The sequence below is a fragment of the Dromaius novaehollandiae genome, chromosome 20, assembly GCF_036370855.1.
Source record: "Dromaius novaehollandiae isolate bDroNov1 chromosome 20, bDroNov1.hap1, whole genome shotgun sequence".
NCBI lineage: Eukaryota > Metazoa > Chordata > Aves > Casuariiformes > Dromaiidae > Dromaius > Dromaius novaehollandiae.
In genome coordinates, this window is record NC_088117.1 from 3,994,535 (window position 1) to 4,020,423 (window position 25,889).

The following is a 25,889-nucleotide window of genomic DNA, read 5'->3' on the forward strand; positions in this document are numbered from 1 at the left end:
GTAATCTTAACTTCAGTGTCACAGAATGAAGTCTATTGACTGCTTTTTTTTTCAGTAAACTCCTTAAAAGGACCAACTCCTCCAGCTGCTAAAATGCAGCTGATATGGATGCAAAAGGCAGTGCTTTGCACTGTGTCATTTCTTTAGGCATGGGACAACAGTCTTCTTACCAAATGCCACTTCTTCAGTTCAGCCAATATCAAATTAAGATGAGCAAATCCAGTCCTGTTCCACCTGCTGTGTGTGAAGACAGGCTTTGCTTTTTGTTGCATGTTTTCTTTTGGCTCTGTGCAGAGGCAATAGCAAGTCAATTTGAAATTGTGCCTTTCAGAGGAATTAAACAGTGGTGAAGCCAAGCAATGTAATCCATGCAAATGATTTTGCTGCTGCTGCTTTCTTCACTGAACTCCTCAAAACTGTAGCAACTATTAGGCGCTGTCATGCTGCATTTCTAAAGGAGAGGAGAACCAGAAGGTCTCTGCACAGAGTAAAGCACTTATAAGCCCACAAATATTCTTTTGAAGATGTTTCTCTTATCTTACAAGGACATGCATCATTTTGAAAACACTTTTGCTCAGAGACTGAAAGTCTTTCAGTTCGCAGCTAATCAAGTTGCCTGTCTTTTTCATTTTAATTCTTTCCAAGTCCATCTCTTTCACACAGCGCTGATTCTGAGCATTTCTTTTCTCCTGGAGTAAGTAATCTTTGGGGATGTGTGTTTAACCCCTCTTCCAGCTCACCGTAGCATGAATGCCATTCTCTGACACATCAAAGCTTTATGAACCTCAGATTTCAGCTTTCTGTCATGCAAACACAGAGCAGCAAGCCCTTGATATGGCTGGGAAAAGACACCTGTATCAGTGGAAAAAAAAAAAAAGACCAGCAATGTGCCTGAGATGGCAAGCGGGAATAACTGCTAGAGAGACAAAACAGAGTCTCCTGAGAGAGTGTGATGTCATCTTCTAATGGATGCATTTTTATTCTCTTTTTCTATTTGACACATCTGAGACTTTAACAGTTAAACTCAAGCTTTGGGTTTTGTTTTGGTTTTTTTATTTTACTTTTGTTGCCTTTTTAATGTGAGTTATTTCCTGTAATGTGCTGCTCTTCTGAGCACACCATGTGCTATATCCCCATGTTCAAGAGAAAGAGGCGGCACCATGTTTCTCTGAGGCTTTGCCTGTTTTGTTCAGCTTCCCAGCTCTTCAGAATAAGGCTGCCTTTATTGCCAGTCCTGTAACAGCAATTAATCTTAGTGCCGAGATGCCTGTTACTCACTCGGATATCCCAGTGAAGCCCCTAGGAGAGGCCCCTCCGCCTTTGTTCCAAGGCTGGAAGTTGCTGATCTGGTACTGTCTTTGTTGAGTGTTCCTTCTAACGCAGAAGTCCTGTTATCTGGAGACTATTCAAGCCTCCTAATTATCATCTTCCAGTCTCTGTGCTTCGATTATCATAAAGACAATGTAACTTTCAATCCTCTGCTTAGGATGTTGTATTTTTTTTTTTTAAGCTGCTAGCGATGGTGTGATTCCTTTCTGCTGAGTGGTCATTTTAGGAGGCTTTAAAACCCAAATAAAGCCCCACTAGGATAGATGTGGTCCTTTGGTTTCCCGGAGGATGTTAGGTCAATGGGAGTGACTGTCAAGGGAGGGAAGAGGAGAGTCAGACTTGAGGGAACTGCATAGGTGAGGCTTGGTTTTTGCTTACTTTAAGTTTACAGTAAAACTGAGCCCTAGTTGAGGTGTCTGGTGGGGCGGGGAAGTTACGTTTGGGCATCAGCTCTGGGCCCTGAGTTCTGGGGTGAAAGCTCAGCTGGTTTACAGAGTTGTCTTGAAAGAGCATGTGTAGGTGAAGATATGCTGATATCAAATTGACACATCTTATAAATTCTGAGGCCCTATGGGCATTTATCATTCTGATTTTTGCAACCTCAGTATGGCTAAACTCTTGTCGATCCAGCCACAGGGACACACGTGATGTTGGAACATCAGGTGGCATCACAGCAACATTGCAAGTCACAGTGGTTGTGTGTTTATACAGTTCACAGTCCCCAGAGGTGATCTGGAGGCTCGGGACTGTTCTTCACCTGCTGCCCAAAGGCTGGCAAAGAGCCATGACAAAATTATTATGGGAGCATGGGGAACACAAGGCCACTCAGAGGAAAAGAAGGATTGCTTTTCCTACTCAATGATCTTCGAAAGGAACAGGTACATTGATTTTGTTCCTGTGCTGCGAATCGAGTGGAAAACTCAGCTTCAAGGGGTAGGTGTCATTTTTTTTCAATGCTGTCTGAGTTCTTGTTTTGCAGGAAAGTGTAAGTTCCTGTTTTGGAGATGAGGTATACAACAATGGAAAATGATGGAAAATGGACAGTAGCTGTCTCACATACATTACATGGTTTGAATTGTGGTGGCCCAAGATCCTTCCCCCCACGCCCCGCTCCACCCCTCCCCCCCCGCCCCAGAAGGAACTTTGCCATGGATTTTGTTTGGACTAAGATTTTGGCCCAGTGGCTATCTGGTGACATTTTGCCACCTGTGATCTGACATAGCTGACATGCAGTAGCCAGTCTTGCTTGTTTTACCTTGTGTGGTGAGATGCAGATCCATTTTCTAGGCTAAATCCTGATTTTATTAACTGAAACAAAAACTTTTAATTGAACTAGAGCATCTTTCGCTCCTCAAGCAGCATCTCCAGTGTGTCTGGGCAGGAGGCCCAGGTCCTCTGTAGGTCTGGGATCTTGCTTTGGCCTGAAGAAAAGTTGTTGCTCTCCAGAAATTTCTGGTGGGTGATAGCTGGGGGAAGAAACTGGAGGGCATGGTTCATTGTGAAGAGGGAAATCATGGAGGAGGAGTGCTACAGTCTTCCAGTGGTTTGACTAGCCTCCTTCCCTTGTGCAAGAGGGGCACAGGATAAGAAACACGGTTCTCCGAACCTGCCCTTCTTGTGCTGTGGAGGCTTGGTGTAACTGGGTGATACAACAGGAAAAGGTTGGTGGCAGCAGGAACAAATGTCTGCGTGCTGCACCCAGCTTCACTGGGTTTAGAACGGGAATGTGACAAACTCGAAGCTGAACCTTGCTCTTTTTCCTTTCACAGAAGAGGTGATGCTGGCAGAGGAAGACAAGAACGCAGAAGAGAAGTCTCCTCTGGACGGTAGGTTGTTTTGCTGTGCGGTTGTCCTGTGGTCTGTGAGAGGTTTACGTGCTGAACGCTGACCTGGTTTTCCGTTGTAACAAGAGGGCGTGAGGAACATGCTTTTGCATGCACTTGGAATAATTTGGGCCAAAGAGTCCCTTTTCTTGTATCGAGTCTTTCTGAGGTTGTAGGCGGATATAAGCAGTTATGAGAGACATCGTTTTGGGATGGGTATCTGCCCTGGGGGTCTGCCAGAGTCCCTGCGCTGTCTGTGGGACTGCACCGTGATGGGGGCACCCGCCAGCCTCCGCCTTGCAGAGGCGGCCGTGTCTACTTGCAGGCGGTGGAGGGGAGAGGCCTCAGAGTGGATGCCACGAGAGAAATACATGGACAATGAGAAGGCAGGGCTCTAAATCGAGGTTTCCAAATGGATTTGACCAAGAGACAAAGAGACTAAGACCCCTGTTACTTGTAAGCAGTAAGACATAACAGGGTGTGGTGATCCTGTTTTAAGCCGTGTGACCCTAGCGCTTCAGGACAAGTGGAGGTGCTAAGCTTTCTGAGGCAGGTGCCAGGAGAACACGAGACTGTTCTCCCTGCGCCTCAAGACTGCTGAGCCCTTAGGATGTGACAGTCAGTCAAAGTTCAGTTAAAGATTCTTCCCTCTCCCTTTTCTGACCATCTTTCGTCCTCCTATGTCTCCTCCTTTCCCCTCCCCTCCCTTTCCCCCCTCTTTTTTTTTCTCCTCCCATTCACTGTCAGGGAGGGCCGCCTCGGAAGGGCCGATTCCACAAGGCACGGCACCGGCAGAGACTAGCAGCGGCAGCAGCTACAACAGTGAGTGGATTGCAAATCGACAGGGGGTCAGGCGACCCAGCGGGGCACCGCTGCTCCCCCGAGGGCCTAGGTCACTAGTGACTCTTCCCCGGTTTGCTGCGAGCTCGGTGCCTCCTGGTGCGTTGTGCACCCCTTAGCGTGGCCACCGGCCTGCCTTGGCCAGGCTGGCGACCTGCGCTCGGGAAGGACTCAGGGATGGATGAGCTGGGGGCTACGGAAGGTCAGGACTGAGGTGCACTTGGCAAATCTTTGTGCGTGTGTGTGCGTGTGTTTGTGTGTGTGACGGGGGAAGTTTTGTCTGGCGTGTGGGTGTAGCCAGGGCTTTCAGTCTGTAAGTGAAATGAGTATCTGGAGGACAAGTTTGAAAAGCCTAGTGGTGTAGGCAAACTCTAGAGATGGGTATAGGCCGTGGAATGAAGATGCAGGTATATCAAGGCTACATCTATACTAGTAAGCTAAACAAGCCTGGTGGTGCTGCTGGCCTTGAGGCTGACTGGCATGGAGCAGCCCACATCAATGCTAGTAAACTGTCTTGATCTCCAAAATAGCAGGGACATTGCATCCAAAGTGCCTATAGAGATTGTCCCTGACACACACTAATTGCTGAACTACATCCAGGAATTTTGTGGAGAGAAGGTAAAGGAGAAGGCGCTCAATTCATCCAAGGGAGAGTTGTAAAACTTTACTATCAGATACTACCAGAGTTGGTTGTGTCTCAGTGCTTGGGATGGTCCTCGACATGCTGGAATTTACTAGGACAGATGCAGCCTCATGGACCCAAAAGGTGGTATTGCTGGGACTGAGGATTCAGCCTACTGTTGGGTGGGGAAGAGAAGAACAAAAGAGGTTATTTGCAAAAACTGGATCCAGATCTCAGGTTCAGTGTCCTCTCCTCTTTGAGCTTAGAGGCCTCTGAACCTGGATAATATGGTGAGTGTTTCCTTGAAGTGATATAAGTAATAAAATCTGCTTTAGATGCTGAGGAGGAAGTGCAGCTGTTTCTCCAAAGGCAAGGAAAATCGTGTAGGCTGAGAGGATTCCCTCGTAGGAACCTAAACTGAAGTTAGTTGCTACAGAGTGAATGGATTTGCTGAGTGTGCCTACTGGACAGTATGTATCACCACACCATGGGGTGTCTTACTGCTGATAGCAAATGGTGCTTAGTTACTGTATGTTTTTAAGCTGTTACAAAACTGTATCAACATATCTTTTTCTGATAGTTCTCAAGATCTGCAGGTAGGTGGTCGTGGGCGCAGAGTCCGCACTGTTCCTGGCGTCGCCCCTCGTGCACCTTGGGCAAAGCAGCGCAGACCTCTCTGAGCCTTAGGGTGCAGTTCACTTTCCCTGTCTTGTAAAATAATGTAGTGATGTTTGCCTTCCCTACAAAAGATGCTATTGGACAAAGTGTGTTTTCAAAGAGCTGTGACATCCCCAGAGGGAAGGAATTGTACAATGGGCGCTATTAAGAATGCGTTTGCTGATTTGCAGGAGTTGCTTTCAATATAGCATTTTTGCTGCTTAAGGCATTGAGATGTGGTAAACTGTATTGGAACACAGTAAATGCTGATTTCTTAATGGTGCACACTGTAAACAGTATTAATGTTCTTAATGGATAGTAGCACTCATGTCATAACTCATTGGGGTTCAGAATCACTCAGTGACCCTGTCCAGGCCTCTCTTCTGTGCTAAAAGGTCCGGCAGCTACAGCAGTTCCCCCACCTTCCTCCATCTGTTGGGATGAAATGCAAGTGCACAGAATTCTGGCTGGCAAACCTTCAGGATCTAGAAGGTTAAATTAAAAATGACCCTGGCATGGAAGCACATGGAGGCCCTGCAAGGTTGTAGATTGACTGATTTGCTACAGCCTACCCTTGTATGGCAGCTTCAGACAGCATTGGGAAGTAAATGCTGGCCCTGGAGAGTGAAGTGGGGGGGGGGGAAAGAAAATTCACTCTGAATGCTCACGAGGTATTCTCTCTTTAATTTGCACACAGTGTTGAAAAGAGCTGCAATAAAGAAGAGCAAAAATGACCTGATTCATGCTGAAGAAGGTGAGGACCATTTCACAGACATTTGCTCCGTTGGTGAGTACTGGCTTCGCATTCCCCTAGGTTTAGATCTCCAGCTAAATGTGTGTGTGTTCTGTTTCCTCTGAGTCCTCGTCTGCTCCAGAAGCTGCAGTCTCTGGCCCAGAGCAAGTGCATCAGGTGCTCTTTCCTAGCCCTCTGCGAGGCAGCCAGATGCAGCTCCATTGCAAGGAGAATTATTACTGCTCTTGCAGCAGCGGTTGACTTCCCAAAGCAAGTGGCATCGTGGCTTCACACACTCCTTCACGCTGCCCAGCTGAGCTATTGCATGTCGCACCATTTAAGAGAGCACTGCCAAAATGCTTGGAGAATCCATGGTGTGTTGGGCAAGCTGTGATTCTGCTTGGAACATGCTCATTTATGCTAATGAAACCCAAATATGTCAAATGATACCACTAAGCCTCATCTGTTGCAGGGAGTAGAGGAAGTGGACAGACATTTAGTCACATCTGTCACTAATACAGTGTACAGTTTTGCAGACTTTGTCAGGTGAATGGTTGCTGGGAAATCCTGGGCAGTAGTTCTGTGCTAATTCTCTAATGCTTGCCTTAGAAGAGGGCCTTATTGCCATTCTCCACATTTTTAAAGCCAGATATGGAGATAAACGCTTGTATGCGTGTTATTACCTGTGCATCTCTAATATTGAGTGTGTGTGGTTCCTGCTGTGAATCTGGTATCTTCCCCCCTTGGAGAATAAGTTTGTGTCAGGTTGAAGAAGTTCTACTTGTTTTGCAGTTAGCAGAGAGCTAGTTCCCTCCTGAAACATTACCAGGTAGAGAGCAATGAGATGGGTCTGGGCAAGGGGAGGCAGGCTCTCCAAGCACACAGCATCCTAAGGTTTTGGACAAAAGTGGAAGAAAGGCCTTTTCAGTGATAGGTTTTTACTTGCTAGCTGGGGACACATCTTCCTGATTGCTTTTCAGTTAATTATTTTTCTTATTCTTGTCCCTATGGCAGAGACTTTGTTTCAGTCTGTATTTTGTTTTGCTGCTGAAGCAGCAGATGTTCTCATTTAGCTTCCAAAGAAATGTCTTGGCACCCCAGTAACCATGAAGCAGCAAATCCTGGATACGTAAGGGTAGCAGCATAAACAGTATGTTTGAGAATACATGTCCACATATGTAAGCATGACTGCCTCAAATGGTCTTTGAAAATTTGGCACTTAACCTTTTAAGGGATTACAGTTGCTGCTGCTGGATTTTTTCCCCTTTAAATGAAGATCTGATCAAGGGAAATGAAGTTTGCTCGGCATGTTACTGACACCACCTCCTGTTGTTGAATTGCCACCATCCTCCAAGCAATGAGCAGGTTGCTGATTTTGTGGCTAAACTGCTGACACTTCTATGAGAGGTTTGCGCTGGAAGAGGGAGAAACTGCAGCATCCTTGTGTATTTTTGTTTTGTCTTGTTTTTATCTGAAGAGCTTAGGTCACTGCACAGATAACAAGAAATGATCATCTTTGCCACATGTGTTTATGGCTGCAATAATTATGAGATCCTTGCATTCACATCCAAGTCCCTCCAGGGTCTGGGCACCCATGCAATGCAAACAGATCGTCACACCCAGCATTTCAGGTGGTAATGGATGATGGAGCATCTGGACTCATGGATAATCTGATGCAGAGCTGGGAACTATCTCAGGAGCATATGGCAGGGAAAATAACAGCAGTGCTTTCCACCTTCTGTGAGTGGTTTATCCACTTGGGAAAAGTGTTTTTGAATATGATGCACGGAAAATGGCAGAGAAGAAGAAATAAATACAGCAGATAGTTCTGCAGGCTCCTGAAAAGACTGAAACTCTGCGTAACATAAACAATTGGATCATATGGGCAATTATGCATAAAGAATATGTTTGCGAGAAAAGATTTTTTTGGATGGTTTCCTTGTGCTATAATGTCTCGCTGATGGGAATGCAAGGACTGTGGAAGACCTAACAATATAATTACTGAGTACAAAGTAAAGATGCAGACAGAGGAGTAGATACTTTGACAGGTCTCTTGCTGGCTGTTGCCTGAATACGTTGCTCTTTAATTCAAACACAAGTACCTCAATGAGCCTTATAATTGCATTATAAAGCTCTACAGTGGTAAATACTTCCCAGTGTGTTCTCTGGAATTATTCTTAAAATCTATTCCATCTTCCGAACTCTCAGCCTCTTTTCTGCACTAATAAGCCAGCAGCAGTAGACACTAGCTCCTTGTGGCTTCCCACCCTCCACACTGTGCCAGACAGTGGGTTATGCATTCCCTTCAGTGTCGGACTGCCCAACATCTGCTATGGTTTTCCAAAAAAAGAGCAAAATTCTCTTCTGTGAACTGCTCTGCAAATCTTTCTTCTCCTGCTGAGTTAAACCCTGATGTCTTTTAGACCAGGATATACCCGACCTTGTTTTCTCCAGTGCAAGTAATTCAGATTTACATCAATTTAAATAGATACAGAATATGGCCTACTGTTGTTCTTTCCTTGAAGATCAGCAGAGCAAATAGCTAGGGGGTATAAGGGCAACAGGCTATTCCTATGCATGTGTGAGAGTATGGAATTGGCTTGAATTTCTGAGAGGGTTTTACCTGCTGAACAGCGTTACGATGCTGATGATGCTGCCTATATCTTAAGTGCTCATTAATTTTGTTGCCTTAAAGCAATAGATGAGCATTGCCTTTTTTTTTTTTTTTTTTTTCTTTTTTTTTTTTAACTGCCAAAGAAAGGATTATCAAACTAACAGAACAACAGTACATCAAGCTTTTTGGCAAAGAGCTTGTTCAATGCCTGGCCAGGGCTGGTTCTGCATTTGGAGTGCTGTCACACAGCTGGTAGAAGGCCAGACACGTGAGATGAAGCACAGAGCTTTCTGTCGTGGAGACATGCGCAGCACACTCCTGTATGTAGTTGTGAGACTTGAAGAATCCATTGGTGTCACGTCTGGATACTTTATCCCTTCTGTGCATACTGTGTTTGATATTAACTGCAAGATGAAACAATAAGATGAGATTCCCACCCCTTCTATGCTTGGAAGTGTTGAAATGTAAGTGAGTGTGCTCAAAGACTTGGCTGCCACATCAAGAACGTTGTGTTCATATAACTCACTTGGCCATCTTCAAGGACAGACCATGCAAATCACCTTTTCTCACGGTGCTCAGAGCAAGCCAGTACAGTGTGTGTCCTGGTCAGCCCTACCTGCTAGGAAGTACCACACGGTGATAGGGAAGGGCAATAGTAAATTAGCTTGCCACAAGCCATCTTGAGACAAGGTCCAGTAGCAATCTCTAAGGGATGCCAGCACAGTGTGAAACAGGTAGTGGACAGCCTGCAGCAATCAGGATTTGCCCTGCTTGCAACAGTGTTCACGGCTGTTACAAAGGAATTCCAACCGATGCATGTATTTATTACTAATGTGGGCTGAATTCTCCTGCCTCAGCACTGGCTGGAGATTGCTTTTTCATCATTCATTTCAACAGTGCCTGCTACCTCAGGAGAAGAGCTTACATTAGAAATCATTTCTTCTATCAGCTCCCTATTGTTAAAACATTTGAGTCTATTCCAGGGTTTCAGACTAGACTTGAAATGTAGCTGATACAGGCAGAATTGATACAAATGAGTAGCTGTGCCCAAAATGTGATGGACGGAGGCAGATCAAGCCCCCTTCGGTGGAGATATGTGAAGAGGGAGAGTAAAATAAGGAGACTTCTTTCCTTTCAGTAGTGGATCAACTGGATCTCTGCCTGGTACTCAGAGCAGGGGAAGTAGGGGCTAGCTTTACTGTTGCCGCTAAGTTGCCTGAGGGTGTAGTCCCTGAAATTCAAGAGGAAACCCAGAGCTCTTCCCCTCTGGTTAGATGATGCTAATGTAGTGGAGTTGTGTTCGTCTCCTCTCTAAAGGACCACTAGTGAACTGTTATCCTCGCTCTGGGCAGGGAGCAATGGGGAGCTGAGACAAACTCATGTACGTTTTTGCTCCCAGTGTCTCTGTCAACAGGAGGGGATTTCACTAGCCTGGGTGCTGTGTGGTGACTCGAGGTGCTTCTGAGCAGCGGCAGCACGGTATTTCATGCAAGTGCCCCGACATACAGCATAGCTGGCTGGGGTCTCACCATGCGCCGTACCATGTGGGGAAAACCACTGGGCCTGTTGCCTTCTGTCACTCTAATCAACCAGGAGCTCAAAGTTGAGGAGTCATTGGCACATTCAAGGGGTTGAAAGCCCCATTCCTTTTGTTGGCAGAGCTGGGCGTTAATTCATAGTTTTAAAATTCCAGTCTTCATCCCTCATGACGTCTTTGCAAGCAAAATCTCGCTTTTGGTGTGACCAGCTTTCTGCTCAGCCATGCATTTGGGCTGGGGAGAGAGGGCTTGTGTGCCTGTGGACTCTCTCCTTCCTTTCATCCACCTGGATGCAGTGTGGTGATGGTTCTTTCTGTCCCCCAATGCCCAGGGTCTCCTTTTGCCCGTGCCAGTTTGAAGAGCGGGAAGAACGAGAGCTCCTCCTACTTCCGGAGAAAAGAGAAAATGTTCCGGTTCTTCATCCGGCGCATGGTGAAAGCTCAGAGCTTCTATTGGATTGTGCTCTGCGTGGTTGCCCTCAACACGCTCTGCGTTGCCATGGTGCACTACGATCAGCCAGAGAAGCTCACCACTGCTCTATGTGAGTACCGGGGATTCTTCTCAGGAAGCCTTGCGTTTTTGACAATTCTGTCACATTCTCATCAATTCACAGCCTGAAGTTTATTTTTGTAGCTTCCTATGGCTCACTCACGAGAGTTGCAAATGCATTAATGAGCGGTTCTAGTAACTCAAGATTGATCGAGTCATGTGATTCAGAAAAAATGCACCAGGCCATGATACTGGTTTGAGATGACATAGGAATGTCATCTTAGACTTACCCGAAACTTCAGATTCAAGCACATGTAAATCTTGTAACACTGCAGGAGGATTTGTTATGTAGTGGGTGTTATAAAAGGAGCGGGAGTGAATATGCACTTCAGTAGATGCAGGTTTCTCCATCCGTCTAATTAGCAGCTGTCCGGGGAACTGCAGAATTCATGCCACTTTGCAGCTGATCTGCATCCATGGATGGTTTGTGTTGTGGAAATACATAAATCTCTGACAGCACCAATGACACTGTGACAATAGCATGTGCAGTGGCCAGCGTTACTTGGTAGAAAAACAGCCTATAATGTTTACAGAATCATAAAGTAATTCACTACACTTTTAGCAATTATTGTCATGTTCTTTAAAAGGTTGTACTTTTACAGAAAGCCTTTTTTGATAACTGTATCTTCCACAATAATGATGCATGATCAGATGGGATAAATGTCGTGATGCCCTTCTGTGAAAATTTGTGCAGTACTGATAGAAGTAATATCATAGAGCAGATTACATTATACTTGTGCAAAAGCTTTATTTTAGCTTGGTATCTGCAGTGACCTATCAGTTTAGGCTTCAGATAAGTGCTTTTGAAGTATGATTTTTTTTAAAAAATTGTATATTGTTTTGTTCTGCAATGAATAGTCAATGGACGCAGCTTTTTGTGGTTAGATCTTTTACACGTCACAGCTTTGCTCTGAGGTGGCAGCCTTGCTCATGAGGCCTTTCTTAACAAAAGGTAGAATGGGAGGTGTACAGCTTTTTCCTTTTATTTTAGTGAAGTTGTAGGCTGTGACTCCCAGAGCTGAAAAACTGGAAGTTTGTATCAACTGAGAATATCAAAGTATGGTGACACTGAATGTGGGACACAACAATTTTTTTCCTTCTAAAGGAAAGGAAGGGAAGGGTTGGAGGGTTTGTTTCTGGAATGGTTGGCCTAGATCCTAACAGGATCAAGTCTTTTGTCCAGCACTTGATATTCAGATGTGGCTAATTCAGAATTTGTCAGGCAAAGCTTCCAAAGCAAGAGAAGGGTAGAAAAGACCCCAAATATTTTAAACTGTCTGACTTAAAAACTGTGACTTAGATCCTTAAAGATACTAAACTACCTAACTTTCATTCATTTCTATATAAATTAGATACTTAAGTATTTCTAGCTTGAGATACTCAGGTATCTATCTATTTATAATAAGGTCTTGCCTTATTATAAAGAAGGAAATTTTTGAAGTACTTTTTTTTTCCCATAGGCTTAAAAGTTCAAGGTTATAGCTACTTTGACTTCAAAATTCGCCCTGTTAATGTTTGCTGAAATATTTAATATCAGCAGGTAACTGGAGCTGTAATGAGAGATGCATAAGAAGGAGAGAAATTCCTTTCAACTCTGTTTGTCTTGCAAGATTTAGATTGAAAGGGAGACAGACCACACAGAAAAGTCAGTCTTGCTTATTCATTTCCTAAATTAAATAGAGGAAGTAATAAGCTAGATTGGCAGAGTAATTAGAAGTTTGAGGCTTAGGATTTCCTCTTGAATTAGGACTAAATGTCTAGAAAAAAACACTTTAAGTCTTTCAACTCAAAGAAGACTTTAAATTTTCAAACTCAGTTTTGGGAACACCTTATGGAGTAACTTTCCTAAGAGAACATTAAGAAATCTGTGAGCCAGAAATCTCTTTCAATGTTCATACGAGAGTTGGAAGGAGGGTTTTAATTAATTAGAATTAAAAGTACATCACTGGGTGGCAAATGCATCTAGAGTAGAGGCTGTAAATTATGCTCCCAACCTACTTCAGCTGAAGACAGGAATAGGAAAGGGTGAATTTGTATTGTGTCATTGAACCGTGTGTTCTTTGGAGTTAAATATTCAGTATTTTCCCCGACAGAGGTGTTCTTCCTGTGTTTTTCTCATTTGTCCTGTTCTGCCCTATACATAGCTTTCCACCATTGCATTGCCATTTTCTGTGAGACTTTAGTAAGTTCTTTGCCAGTGAGGAAACACCTGGGGAGGAGTTTCGCAAATTAGTCCCTGAGGTTCAGTGAAAGAAACATTAGTAGATACAGGTAGGTACTGCTGGAAACAACACTGTAAGTTGCGTGGGGTGACACAGACATAAGACTTTAAGACCAGAAGCAGAAGTGCCGTGGGTTCATTTTGGGGAGGATTGTCTACAGTCGATCTATAGCACAGTAAAATGGAAATGCCGAGAAGATACCTATTTAACATTTTTAGAGCAAAGAACTTCTTTAAAAAAAAAAAAAAAAAAGTCAACTGAAATGGTTTGCAAGTTCAACCTCTAAAATTACAAGTGTCCCACACCTCCAAATGCTCCCAGCCTTTTAGGATGATAAGCTGTACTATTTGTATTTAGACCTTTCTTTTCATTAGTAATGTCCTAGAGGTTTCTGGCCATCTTCCTGGGGTAAGTCTCAAGGTGTAATCTTTCCTACTAGTCTAAAGTTTGTAGTTGAATGCAAGGACTATTTTATGCCTTAAGATGTATGGGACTACACGTCAATTAATGATTATTTTTGTTACTGTCATTTCAGTAAGACTGGATTTGGTCCCTCTCATTCCCGCATATACCAAACTGCAGCCAGCCTGATAATCCCTGCATCAAATACATTTGTGAACAAGCCCATTTGTGGGATAGCCCTCAAGCAGTGCTCCTTGAAAGTCATGTTCTGTCCAAGATTCATTCACAAATCCATTAGATATAGGGAGAGCAAGATACCATTAAACTAGGGGATTTTAAACAGCTCCTGGAAATTCTTGGCAAAATCCTGTTACTGCAAGAGTGACAGACTTTAAAAATGGCTTTAAAGTTAATCCATGATGTGTGAACCTAGCTACAGAGGAGCAGGACTTGGCTGGTCTGATGTAGAGCAAGAGAAATGTAGCTGATTCTAATTATATTGTCACATGGAGGATGCTTATACTTGAACTAGTGGGGAGTTTTGTGAACTATAGCAGCAGGAGAGAGAGGAGTGGAGTAAAGTCTGGGAGGATCCGCTAAACCCTGAAACTCTACCCAGGCACCTCTAATTCAATTATACCTGTCCCTCTGGGGAAACATTTAATTACATTACAAATTAATTTTACTTAAAGAGTGACTAGTAAAAGCCTATGGGTCTGCATTGATTTATTTTCCCTTCCTCTTTTCTTTTAATTTTTCTGTTGTTGAATTGTTCTGATTAACTTTCCCTGCTTGATATTTCATTTTTGTGCAACTACTTTGAAAAACAAATTGTAGGAGCTTCAGAAAGGGACTTGGAATTTGTTTAGTTTCACTGAAACAGCTGTGTTTCAGCCTGATGAGAAATTCTTTGAATTCTCAGGGTATGGTGAATAGCAGAACACGCTTTACACCCCATAATCATCCCCAAATTAGATTGGAGATCTAATTCTCCTTCTCTATACAGAAAGGACTGCAGTGCCACATTACAATAGGAGCATTCTCACACTGCACTTCGATACGTGGCATGTTCTGTTCTCCAAAGCATGGGCCTTTAGTTAAATAAGTTGCAGTTCCCAATAGATGGGTATCTTTCATACAGCCACCTATGATCACCATTTGTTTGCATTAACTTCCACCTTTGCTGGTATTGTCAGAAAGAAAAAACTTCTATCAGGAGACAGCTCTTTAATCTAGCACAGAAAAGCATCATTGAGGTCCCGTGGCAGTGAAGATGCATCTTCAACAGTGAGGACAGCAAACCAATGAAATCAGTTATCTGGGCGTGTAGTGGAGCTGCAGCATTAAGGGGTTTTCAGTCAAGACTGCCCTTTTGAAATATATGCTATAGTTTGAGCAGAAGTTATGAGCATGGTGTAGAAACAACCAAATGTATTTCTATGGCATGGGCCATGCAGGAGGCTAGTGGAGGAGGACAGCTGATCTCCTCCATTCTGACCACAGCTAAAGCTATGAAAGACAGCTGGGAAGGAAGGGGTGCTGGAACTGGAGTATGCTGCCTTCCCAGCACAGGCTTTAGGAGTGTGCTGAGAAGGTTTTATGATTTGGTGAGAAAGTTTTTCACCCAGGAGGAAGGAGCCCCCTTGTCAGGCTTCCCCTTTCCTGTGGCTGCGCTCAGTGAAGAGGTTCTCCAGCTTAACTTGCTTCTAAAATTGTACCCATGTAAAAACGTGATCCAGAATGTCTGCTTGCTGATGAATACAATATTTGAAAACAAATTTTAGCCATTATGGCCTGAGAGCTTCTCCCCAGTGTGCTGCACTATGCTGAACCATGTGTTTTATGCAATTAGACCTTTTTGATGATACCGTGTTTGCCTTTGAAGTAGGTAGCCAGTTCCCTCTGGATTTAAATATGCAGCATTTGCAATTGAGAGGGAAAAGGCTTTCTGAAACAAGCGTATTTATTTATGTCTGCTGAACATTTCATGTCTGCTTTGTCAGAGAGGAGGAAGTTACAGTTTGCTGAGGTTCTCCTCCTGGTTGAGGTTTAATCTACAAGGAGGAAGAACAAAGAAAACTGGAGTGATAGGCTCAGCACCTGCCCCAAGTGACATCAGACTTGGAGACAGCACAGAAATGGAATTAATCAATTGGTGATTGACAAAAAAGAGCCAGTAACTATCTAATTCAAACCTACGGGGCAAAAAGATACCACCATGGCCTTTGCCAATAGCACAAATTTTAAATTAAATTAGAGTATTTGTATCAAACTTTTTTTTCGTTAAATCACATTACAAAATGCTTCTGTTTAAGGCAGATTGAATTACATGTGGGGTCTGAATACCATGAGGTCCAAACAATAAAATTGCATTTTCAATTACATGGGCAGGGCCATGTCAGAAGAAATCAAGTTTCTGATCCATCAGCTGGAGAAGCTGATTCACTCTGAGTCAATTCCTTCTGCCCAAGGAGTTCAGCATGTTCATACTTTCCTTGCATCCTTGCCTCCATCCCTTCTCCTCCTAGTCCTATGATTTGTAGCGCCTGGTATCTGCTGAGATATAGTTATTGCTGCCTGTTTTGAATTCTGTCTTAGGTGAGACTCATCACCTATGAAAGGACATGTTGGGTTCTTCTTTCAAGGGCAGCAGAGGAAAGTTCTGCTTCTTTCGTGTTTCAAGATTCTTTGCTCTGTTTCTCTACGAAATATTGCTTCATTCAGTTTTACTTAGAGAGAACACTTACTAGCCCTTTTTCTCCTAGCGTATTCTGTTTTTCTGTGCATGTTTTCAGGACCTGTCTGTTCAATGATGGAGCATTGGACTAGGTGATACCTGTTTTCTTTCTTTATGTTTGATGGATGACTGTGCAGATTAATCCTTGTTTCTTTCCTCCTTATGAAATGATGGCAAAGTGCACTGAGATCTATTGAGGAAAATTGCAATAGAAAAACTACCTAGTATTTTCATTATACCATGAAAGAATCCTGCATGTACCTGAAATGTGACTCTTCAAGGTGAGTCTAGTGGCCCTAAAAAGAAGAGGAAAATCTCCCTGCTAGAGTGGAGGCTGTGCAAGGTTTTCTGTGGGCCAGATCTACAACTCCTCCCTGCAATTATAAATTTTGTCTGCCGGTTAAGTAAGGCCACTGGTTTGAAAGCATTGGTTTCACGTCAGTCTTTCTGATAGGAGGACTCTGCATTGAAGTCACACCAATAAGTGCCATCAGGCTTGCTGAACTCTGCTGAGCGTGAAATCAAAGATGGGAGCAATAACTTCCCAGCAAGGGAGCGGCTCTTGTCAGCAGAAATGCTGCAGCAAGTTATCCCTCTGGGCTCATGAGTGGAATAGGTGACAACTGCAGCAGGAATTCTTGTATACCCAGAGAAGATGCATCTGCTCTATTAGGGCAGTTTTGCATTCTTCTTGTACTATTTCCGAAATACATAGGGTACAGCATGAAAGTTCAGGATCTGGCCTGGAAGCTGTGGTCTAGACTTCTGATTTACAGGGCCAGCTATTGATAATGAAGAACTTCAACTTTCTTGCTGCTTGGCAATTGCAATGTGTACAAGAAAACTCTGTATCATTGAACGTGTGTGTGTGTTTTCTTTTTTTACTCTATTTTTTACAGTATCAGGCTTGTCAGGTGTTACATTTTATGCCTGACATTGCTTCATCTGGCCCAGTTCTTGCACCTTCTGCTCTTCAGCTGTTTTTATTGCCAGTGTAACTGTGGATTCTTTCCTGCTCTGGGATCCCATGTGTTGGACACAAGTGTTTGCTCACTGAGCCGCTACATCTGAGGCCAGGAGTGAGTGAAAAGTTGTAGCATGTGCAGTTGTGAACCCATTTCTCCTAGAAGGTTCCAGGCTCAAAGGGAGAAGGAGAAGCCCTACTCCTTCATGTGACCATGCCTGCCTCTGAGTGCTGAGATCCAGCGGATGGAGCCTACCTGTTGGTAGGAAAAAGGCTGAGAAGTTTGCAGACCTCATTTTTTGTCATGCCATTTCTTGACTGTGAACACCTTTACTATTGATAGTCTCCTTAATTACATTGCTGTTAACCTAGTCTCCTTGAAAATAGAAGGGTCTATGTGGTGCAATGAATACCCTCCAGGTATTTCCTCACCTGTTGCGTACCTGGCAGAAGTGTCTTTGTAGGCTTCCCACTGGATAGTTAATAAAATCTTTCTCATTTAGCTAATGCTTCCTGGATTTCAGTCAACACCATGCACACAATGTTTCATGACTATCTTTCATTTAAAATTTAGAATCCCTTTTCTTTTTTTTGATAATTGAAACTGTATTTTTTCAAGCAATTTCAGAAGACAAGCATCAATGTGAGATGGACATGGGCTAAATGGGCTCACTCAGTATGAATGTGCAAGGCAGTGAACTGAGTAAAAACCATGCAATTGGAAAGAACCTCATTCTCTTCCCTGCCTTTCCCCACAGTAACTATCTAAAGCCATGTATTTCAGGAGGCATAAAAACACCTAGGAGTTCAGATTATCTAGTGGAAATTTTCCTTGTTGCAACTTGTATCTGTTGACCCTTCCCTGTCAGCATGGCATCAGCTTTGGTACCATCTTCTCTATAGCCTTACATCAGATAGCTGAAGCCAGCAGCAAGATGCGCCCTTAGCCTTCCCTTCTAAAGGCTGAACGCATCCTGCTCCCTTGGCCTCTCCTTCTACATAGAATCCTGAAATCATAAAACTTAAATTACAGGTGTAGTTTTTCCAATAGCGTCTGTACCACTAAGGTAACTGGGAGCCTTACTGTATCGTACCATGTTAAACAATGTGATTAATCTCTGCCCTTAGAAGCTTGATTCTTCTTCTCATCTTTTATCTGGGGAAGAGTTTTGTCTTGTGTTACTTGGTTTGTTTTGGTGATGGTTAGTTTTTTGCCCTTTTTGTGTTTTGTTTTAATATTCCATTGTTTCTGTTGCTTGTTGGCCTCCAGATCTAACCTGCATGTCATAAAATGCCAAAGAGACAGTACTTTCTATAACTTTGAGTCCAGAAAACTCAGTGCGGAGATTGAAAACTACGGCTATGCTCTTTCTACCCTTTGTTTCACCATAGGTGATAAATTTTCCCATCAAAAGCTTCACAGCCTCTTTTGCCTGTGATACGTGAAGCAAAAGGAACTGAACTTGCTCTTCCATAATTATATGATTATGCAGGCATAATAAAAATAAATGTGGCTCTGTGTTAACAGTAGACCCAACACTTCTGAATCTGAGCTCACGGAGGGAGCAGTTCTGTTGGGTAAGAAAGTATTTTTACCATGAGAGAATGTCACAAAAACATACACGCCACTTCCAAACATGCTTGTCTCATGTAGGTACAGAAGTCCCATAAACATACATTTGCAAAACATTATCTGTGCAATTAAATTACATCTTCAGAAATATTAGCCCCAGAATTTTCTTTTCAAACTCTTTTTCAAAGAGGATGAGAATATTATTTAATGCTCATATACCAACCTTCCCACAACAGACATGAAATGTGGCCTTCACAGGCCTTGAAGGTTGAATACAGCTTATGTGCATATAGAAATAATTATGTGAAACTGTCCTCAGGGTCTTGTTTGCTATTGCAAAGGGATTTCCTTCTGGCAGGAGGCAGTTTATATTGCGAGGAAGTAGCACTGTTTTCCTCATGAAGACATCTGCCTACCAAGGTCTTTCAAACTAATTTAATCTCTTTTCTGGTTTCTAGATTTTGCAGAGTTTGTTTTTCTGGGTCTGTTCCTTACTGAGATGTCTTTGAAGATGTATGGACTGGGGCCAAGAAATTACTTCCATTCTTCATTCAACTGTTTTGACTTTGGGGTGAGTAGGCATCAGCTGGGTGGATGAAGTGTGTGGTTGTCTGGTTATTGAATGGGGTTGAGTGTTTAAGGGCGAGTATGGGAATGCATGGGAAATGGTGTTGTAAGGGTGTTTCCCAGGGAGTAGTCATTGTATAAATTAGCTGCAGCGAAATACATTAAGCTTCCCCTAGTTATCATTTTTCTTGAAGAAATGTGACAGGCAGGGTTTTCATTTCCTTAGTGAGTTACAGGGTGTTCAGAGCATCAGCACCAGTAAATGCTCTGACTGCTATGAGATTCTGTCTCTCATTTAAATGAGGTGACTGAAAGACAAAAAATGCACACATCTTATTGCTCTTTTTCCCCTTCATGCATTTAATGGCCTTTCCATCAAGATACATAGCTGGCACTTTTCAGATATGAGTACCCAGAAGTAGAAGTCTAAACACATAATTAGGTGACAGAAAGGCTGTAACTCAGATCCTTTTATTCTAAAAGTACAGGTTCTCCCCTTTGAGCTACAATAGCTATAAAGTGTGACTAGAGTAGGGCCCATTTTGATTCCATCTAATAACAAACATTGCATGTAGATGTTAATTTATTCATTAAAAGCTATTAGGCTATAGTCTGTCCTCACAGAGGATAATTCAGCTTTTCTTATCTTTAGCATGGACTGTGCACTGCATCTCAGAGCAGGCATTGGGCTTTAAGGTTTCAGTTCTTTAACTAAAGCAGATATGATGCTTATGATGCAGCCATAGTGATGATGAAGGGAAAAACAGTAAGGTTCATCATATCCTTCCTCCAGTCTTTCTCTCCAAGATGGATTTATTCTGTTATTTCTAGTCTTTATGTGCCAAGACGCTGAGATTGATCCTCTTCCCCCATGGGGTTAAAATCACTGCTTCAGCACTGCTCCCCTATGGTGAGAGGAGATATTTTTACCTTTGGTAAGTGACCATTCCCAAATCCAAGACTACAGCTAGAGCTAACTTCTCGTTTTTGGCAGTGTCAGCAGGAAAGCTCAGAGCTAACAATCTCTGAAATTAAACCAGCCACTGCAAGAGTCATCTGTGTCCAACAGACTGAGGTACCATGGCAGGCTGCTTCAAGTGTGCAGCATCTCTGCCACATGGGGCCTTCCTCTCTGTGCCTCCTGCTGCAGCCAGTCGTGACTCAAAGCATAGAATAGCATTTTGACATTCTTTCAGGCTGCATAGCCTAAAGGATAACATGCAGACTTTAACTTTCATGAGAGGATGCCAGAACACAGATAATTAGTAGTGCAGAATTGTGTCTACATTTCTTCATTCCCCGAACATAAGACAACTGGATATCTCAACATTTAGTGTTGAGGCCTAATCCAAGAGCCAGAGCGGCTTCCCTCAGCTGAAGGCAGTCAACCCATGGCAAGGTGCAACTGTACTGGCAGGAATGGACGTTCTGCAAACACTGGAAGGATAAGTGTGCCCACAGCATATAAAGGGGCTGACACCCAGCTTTCACTGAATTCAGCGTGTGCTTAAAAGCTCTGGCTTTGAACCCCTGCTCTGTGTGCTGAGTAAAAGACATTAGGCAGCCATGCAATATTGTCTAATTTTAGCTTTTTAAGGCCTCATTGCCTTGTTTGCATTGTCTAGTGACTGAAGCTAGACTGATGTTCTTCAATCATGGATTAGGTATGATCTGATATGCAGTACAGCCAACTTTCTCCCAGCTGGCTGCTAATTTCCCTGTACCCTTGTATGCCAGATGCTCCTTCCACAACAAGAAGAGCTTGTACCAGGTAGTCAGGGACAGGTGATTTAGGAACTCTGCATTAAGCATGAAATCATTCTAACAGGTCGTTCTGCTTTCTGTCACGCTGTGGTGAGCACAGCTTTGGCAATAAGCTTTGCAGAGTGTGTTTCCCAGGAGGCAAAGCTGTTGGTCTGTTTCTAATTCTTCCTCTTTTAAAAATCCATTGGGATCCTGCTTCTATCTGTGTTTCTTCCTCCTCACCCACCTTCCAGCACCCTGAATTAATTCAGCTTCTTCACCCCCACTGGAACACCACACAGTTCTGTAGTCAGTTTAGCTTGACAAACCATCAGGTTCAAACACAAAGAGAAAAATAACAAAACAGAGCAACATCAGTCTTGGGAAAATAGTCCACTGGGGTCTTATGTGAAACAATTCCCAAGAGGCTATGTTGAGATGCCAGGAAAATTAATTAACAGTGTAAAATATGGAGGGCCTGAGGAAAGGTTTTTGCTGATTCATGAGGGATTCCTAAGAGTGATATATTGCGGAGACAAGCTTTAGTTCCTTCTTTTTGTGATGGGAGTGACTGGATGAGTGACTGTTGTACATCCCTCTTTTTCAGATACATTTTCTTGAAGCTCAAGGTACAGCATTTCTTGCAGAGCTACTGTGAGCAGTGCTGTATTTTTCAAAAAACATGTCCAAGTTTCTGCTCATGAGGAGGGTCTTTGAAGCTGCTGAGAGTCTCACAGCACTGCTTAGGTACTCGCAGACACAGAGCTGCTTGTCCTGACTTTGCATTAAAGCTCCTTTCCGCAACAGGAACCAGCTGCTCGTTGGAGTCTGGTTATAATGTGTTTATAGCGTGCTTCATACAACTGGGGACATTGGTCTACATGAGCTCTGAAATGCTGGTTTAATACAAATAATAACAGTAATTGGCAGCGAAGTGTCTGTCTTCTCTTATTAACCATGCAGCAACCTATATTGATATAATTGCCCTTTCCGGTTGTACTTACTCCATTACTATTTTGTCCTTTTTGTAACAGAGGGATTTCAGAGATTTTTTTTATAGCTTGAGGTTAATTCTCTCCCAACTTTAAAAAACAAACCAACTTTAAAAAAAACCCTTGATAAGGGACAGTTTTCTAATAACCTGAGGCTGAATGCCTGACAGAAGATTGGATGTGCATGCTAGAGGCTTTTCAGGATCTCTAAATGGCTAATATCTTAGTCAGTCTCCTAAAGATTCTGAGTTATGAGAAATTTCTAGCTCATTTTACTTGCTGCCAGTGCTTTGCCATTCTGCAGCTGAAGCCTTCCTGCACTTCTGCTCAGAAGAGGAGGAGGAGGAGGAAGCAGTGTCCCCCTGCCTCTCTACAGGCTGTCTGGAGCAGCTGTGCGGGGTGGCAAAATGTAGCCACTGCTGGCAGGCTGCCTCTCTTCCTATGGACAGTGGAGGGGCTAGATCAAGTGCTGGCATTTGCAGCTGAGCCAGTATAGAGAAAAAAATATAATGTGCACTTCAAAAATGGCTATCTTAAGGTAGTCTGCTTGCTAGAAGAAAAAAGAAACAAGTTCCCACCTGTGACTACCTGTGTGCATATCCTACTTCTGGATATTATAGATTTACAAGGTTGGAACCAGTTTTGTTTTGGGGAGGGGAGGCTAATTCATGATTTTGCCAATCACACTGACAGCTTTCATAAGAAAACCACTATAGCCCAAGATCTGGATCTTCTTTGGGCCTCAGTCTCTCTAGCAGCACCACAAAGAACTAAGCAGATGTTTTGCCTTTTTTAAAACTGGATTCCTCTTGCAGGTGATTGTGGGAAGTATTTTTGAAGTTATTTGGGCTGCAGTGAAACCTGGTACCTCATTTGGCATCAGCGTTTTGAGAGCTCTTCGACTCCTGAGGATTTTCAAAGTAACAAAGTAAGTCCAGCTCCCTTTCTGCTCACACCAGATTTTTAGCACCATATGAAAGTGCACATCACCAACACTACAGACAATAGTAGTGCTTTCCACACTCATTTAAAAAAAACCAAAAAAAACCTCCACAGTTCTAGCCAGCACAAGGTCTGCCTGTTCTAACATCCTCTCTCTGAAATACCTGCAGGATCGTCTTTCCTTTGGCTGAGCTCTCTGAGTTTCTAGCAGTCAAAAGTTTAGGGAGTTCTTGAGCTGGAAGTTGCATCCACAAAAAAACTTTTAAGACCCCCTGTCCCAGCACTGTGTACAGCTTTGATATATTTTTTTGAACCCTTTCATAGCCTTGAGGCTGAGTTCAACAGTGTAGTGATGAGCTGCATGAGAACATCCTTTTTTTTTCTCTTGTTTTTAAGCTTGCTGCCCCATGATCTCACTAGGTATTTCTTTATTTCTTGAGTTAAGAGAAAGAATTGTTTCTTATACACCTGTTCAGTTTCACCAACTTTCCACTGACCTTACCCGCTGCCACTGTGAAAGAAAAGTATCTGGTGATAGTTCCTGAAGTTTTAAGGATTTAGACCCGGTGAACTGAGCTACCCTGGCTATTGCTAGATAATAAATTCTGAAGACTGAACTACTGTGTTGACACAAGAAGAAAGTGTGCTGCTGCTGCCTGTGCTGTATCTGAATTGGAAATGTTTAAGGTTTTCAGTCTTGAGTATTATGAAGTTCAATGTTCACTGGAGTTTGGGTGCCACATGTTTTCATTTGTTCTCATTTTCATGTGTTGTGTTAATGTATGCTGGTATTAGCAAATAGCTACTGTGCAATTTATAAAACCATCTACAGCAATTTATGAAGGATTTTAAAGTTGTATAGTGGAACTTGATCAAATATTCTGGTACTCCTGCTCTGGTTTTTCTCTACACCATTACCCCCTCAGATCTCCCCTCTCTCCATCAGCTCTCTTATTTGTTCTTGGCTAGAAGCGACACAAGGAGAAATAAAGTCCCACAAAAACAGAAAAGCACAGATGGTCACATACTTGAACAAAATAGTCGTTTGAAGTAATCAGGTACTTTCCTGGCTATTCAACTGCACAGTTTTTGTTAGGATTTTGTCCTTAGGGTTTAGCTGATTTATATCTGTTAATCATTATGGAGATCCAGAATCCATGTGTGATGGCATGTCATTTGATGCACTATGGGAGACAAGGACTTGGAAACATTAAGTTCTGTAAATGTCCAGCAAAAGAGGTGGGAGTCTGATTGAAAAACCTTGCTTAGCCCTACCTTCTGGTAGTCCATTTATAGAAAAATCCATGTTTTGTAGCAAGTGGGTAAGAATAAATTGTCAGCAGTTAATTTTACCCCAAACTGCTAAGACTTAATATATCTGATTACTCGTAGAACTCTTTAAAAAATTTGGACATTTTTGTAAGCTAAAATGATCTGCCAGTTTTCACCTACTTTTGACTATTCAGGATTTTAGCCAACATTAAAGCATGATGAAAGACTGTGCTGTACCTTAACAAAACAAATTGTCCAGCAAGCTGGGTGCTGTCTTGCCTTTCAGGATAGTGAATAAAATTGTCACTATACTGAAGGTGAATTTTCCTTGACCTAACTGGGTGGATGTTTCCCCTGCCATGACAGAAATGTGTTCATCCTTTTACCAACAAAGTGGTCCTTCTCGGCTCAAAGAGGGGCTCTCTCAGCTGTGCTGGGCCACACTAGCCCAGTGTCTGAGCTGCTCTTCCTGATTCTAGCACAGTTCCTGCTGGGGTGCAGTTTAGTAGGCTACCAAAGCAATAGCACCAGGTGTGAACTTACTGCCCACCTGCTTTCATTCCAGTCTTTCTGCGAAAGTGAGACCTCACTCTGAGCAGTTTTCTTTTTTTTATTCCCTTTTTTTCCTGTATATTTCACAGCAGCTTTTCTCTGAAACTTCCTGCTTTTTTTTTTCCCCCTTTAATGTTTTACAGAAGACAATTGCAGTCCACTCTGCTTTGACTAATTGGAGGTATTAGCCCTTTTGATGCAAAGGCCTCTTCCTCATGCAGCCCAAATCAGTGTGCTGGCAGAAGGCAAGGCAATGTGACAGTTACAAAGTTAAATTACAGCAGGCTGTAAAGGTCACAGCAGGATGCACTAAGAGGGGACGCAATCCAAGAGGAACTGAAATTTGGAGAGGAAGACAAAGAGAAAATAGCTTAATAAGTTTTCCTCTTTGTCATGACAAAGTCGAATGGGGACTGACATCTGTAGAAATGTAACTCCTCATTATATCCTGGAGCTCTGTAATCAGCTGTGGTTGCTGCTGAAATGAGCAAAATGTGCTGAGCTATTCCAGAACAGTCCAGAGCCTCCCCATGAATTTAGCATCCAGTTGTGTTAACTGAGAGGTAGGAACTCAATGCTGTGCCAGATTTTGCCTGAAGCCATTGTGTCAAGCAGGGGAAAGTTGACACGATCAGCAAACCCCTTCCTCCTTCTCCAAGGAGAACAATTTAGCCTCTTTCACGTAGGGGCTAATCCTAAGTAGGCTTGATTGCATCCTTTTGAATTGAAGAGGTTCTCCCATGAGACCAGAATTTGCCATGAAACCTACTGTCACGGTATTATGGACAAACCTTTTCTTGGAATGGGTACAGCAGGAAAGCAAGATCCTGCTCCTCTTACCATTGAGCAGTCCGCTGGCTCTGCCTGGGACGTGCCTGTGCATGGAAATGTGAGGCAGTTCGGTCCTCTCAGCTACACCGTGGGGAGAGAAGAAAAGGAAAAGGCAGACAAATAGAAGAGAAAGGATAGTGTTCTGGTTTTCTGACTTACCCTGTGAACCGCTCTCCCCATGCGTGGCTCAGACAGATCCACGGGCCTTCGTCTGTCAGGCACGCCTCTGCTCTGCAAGAAGCAGCTCAGGGCACGGGTCTGTCCCCAAAATGCTGCTGGAGGATATGCAGAGCATCGAGGAGCAAGTTGCTATGGAGACCAGCCTCTGGATGGTGGCTCCTAGGGTCAGGCAGGGGAAGAAGGGAAGTCACTGGAGAAAAAGAGAGT

The 25,889-nt window shown here is 43.2% G+C and overlaps 1 protein-coding gene across 5 annotated transcripts in view; it reads left to right on the forward strand.

The window, feature by feature from the left end:
* Nucleotides 1–25,889, forward strand: part of CACNA1B (calcium voltage-gated channel subunit alpha1 B) — a 320,424-nt gene that overhangs the window by 166,797 nt on the left and 127,738 nt on the right. For 2 of the 5 annotated variants that reach the window (XM_064523641.1, XM_064523637.1), the window contains 6 exons: nt 3,099–3,155; nt 3,900–3,974; nt 5,969–6,058; nt 10,488–10,697; nt 19,062–19,174; nt 22,721–22,833. In XM_064523641.1, coding sequence (XP_064379711.1) covers nt 3,099–3,155; nt 3,900–3,974; nt 5,969–6,058; nt 10,488–10,697; nt 19,062–19,174; nt 22,721–22,833 — 658 coding nt within the window. The remainder of the gene's footprint in view (nt 1–3,098; nt 3,156–3,899; nt 3,975–5,968; nt 6,059–10,487; nt 10,698–19,061; nt 19,175–22,720; nt 22,834–25,889) is intronic. The other 3 variants (XM_064523638.1, XM_064523639.1, XM_064523640.1) reach the window with 3 other exon arrangements.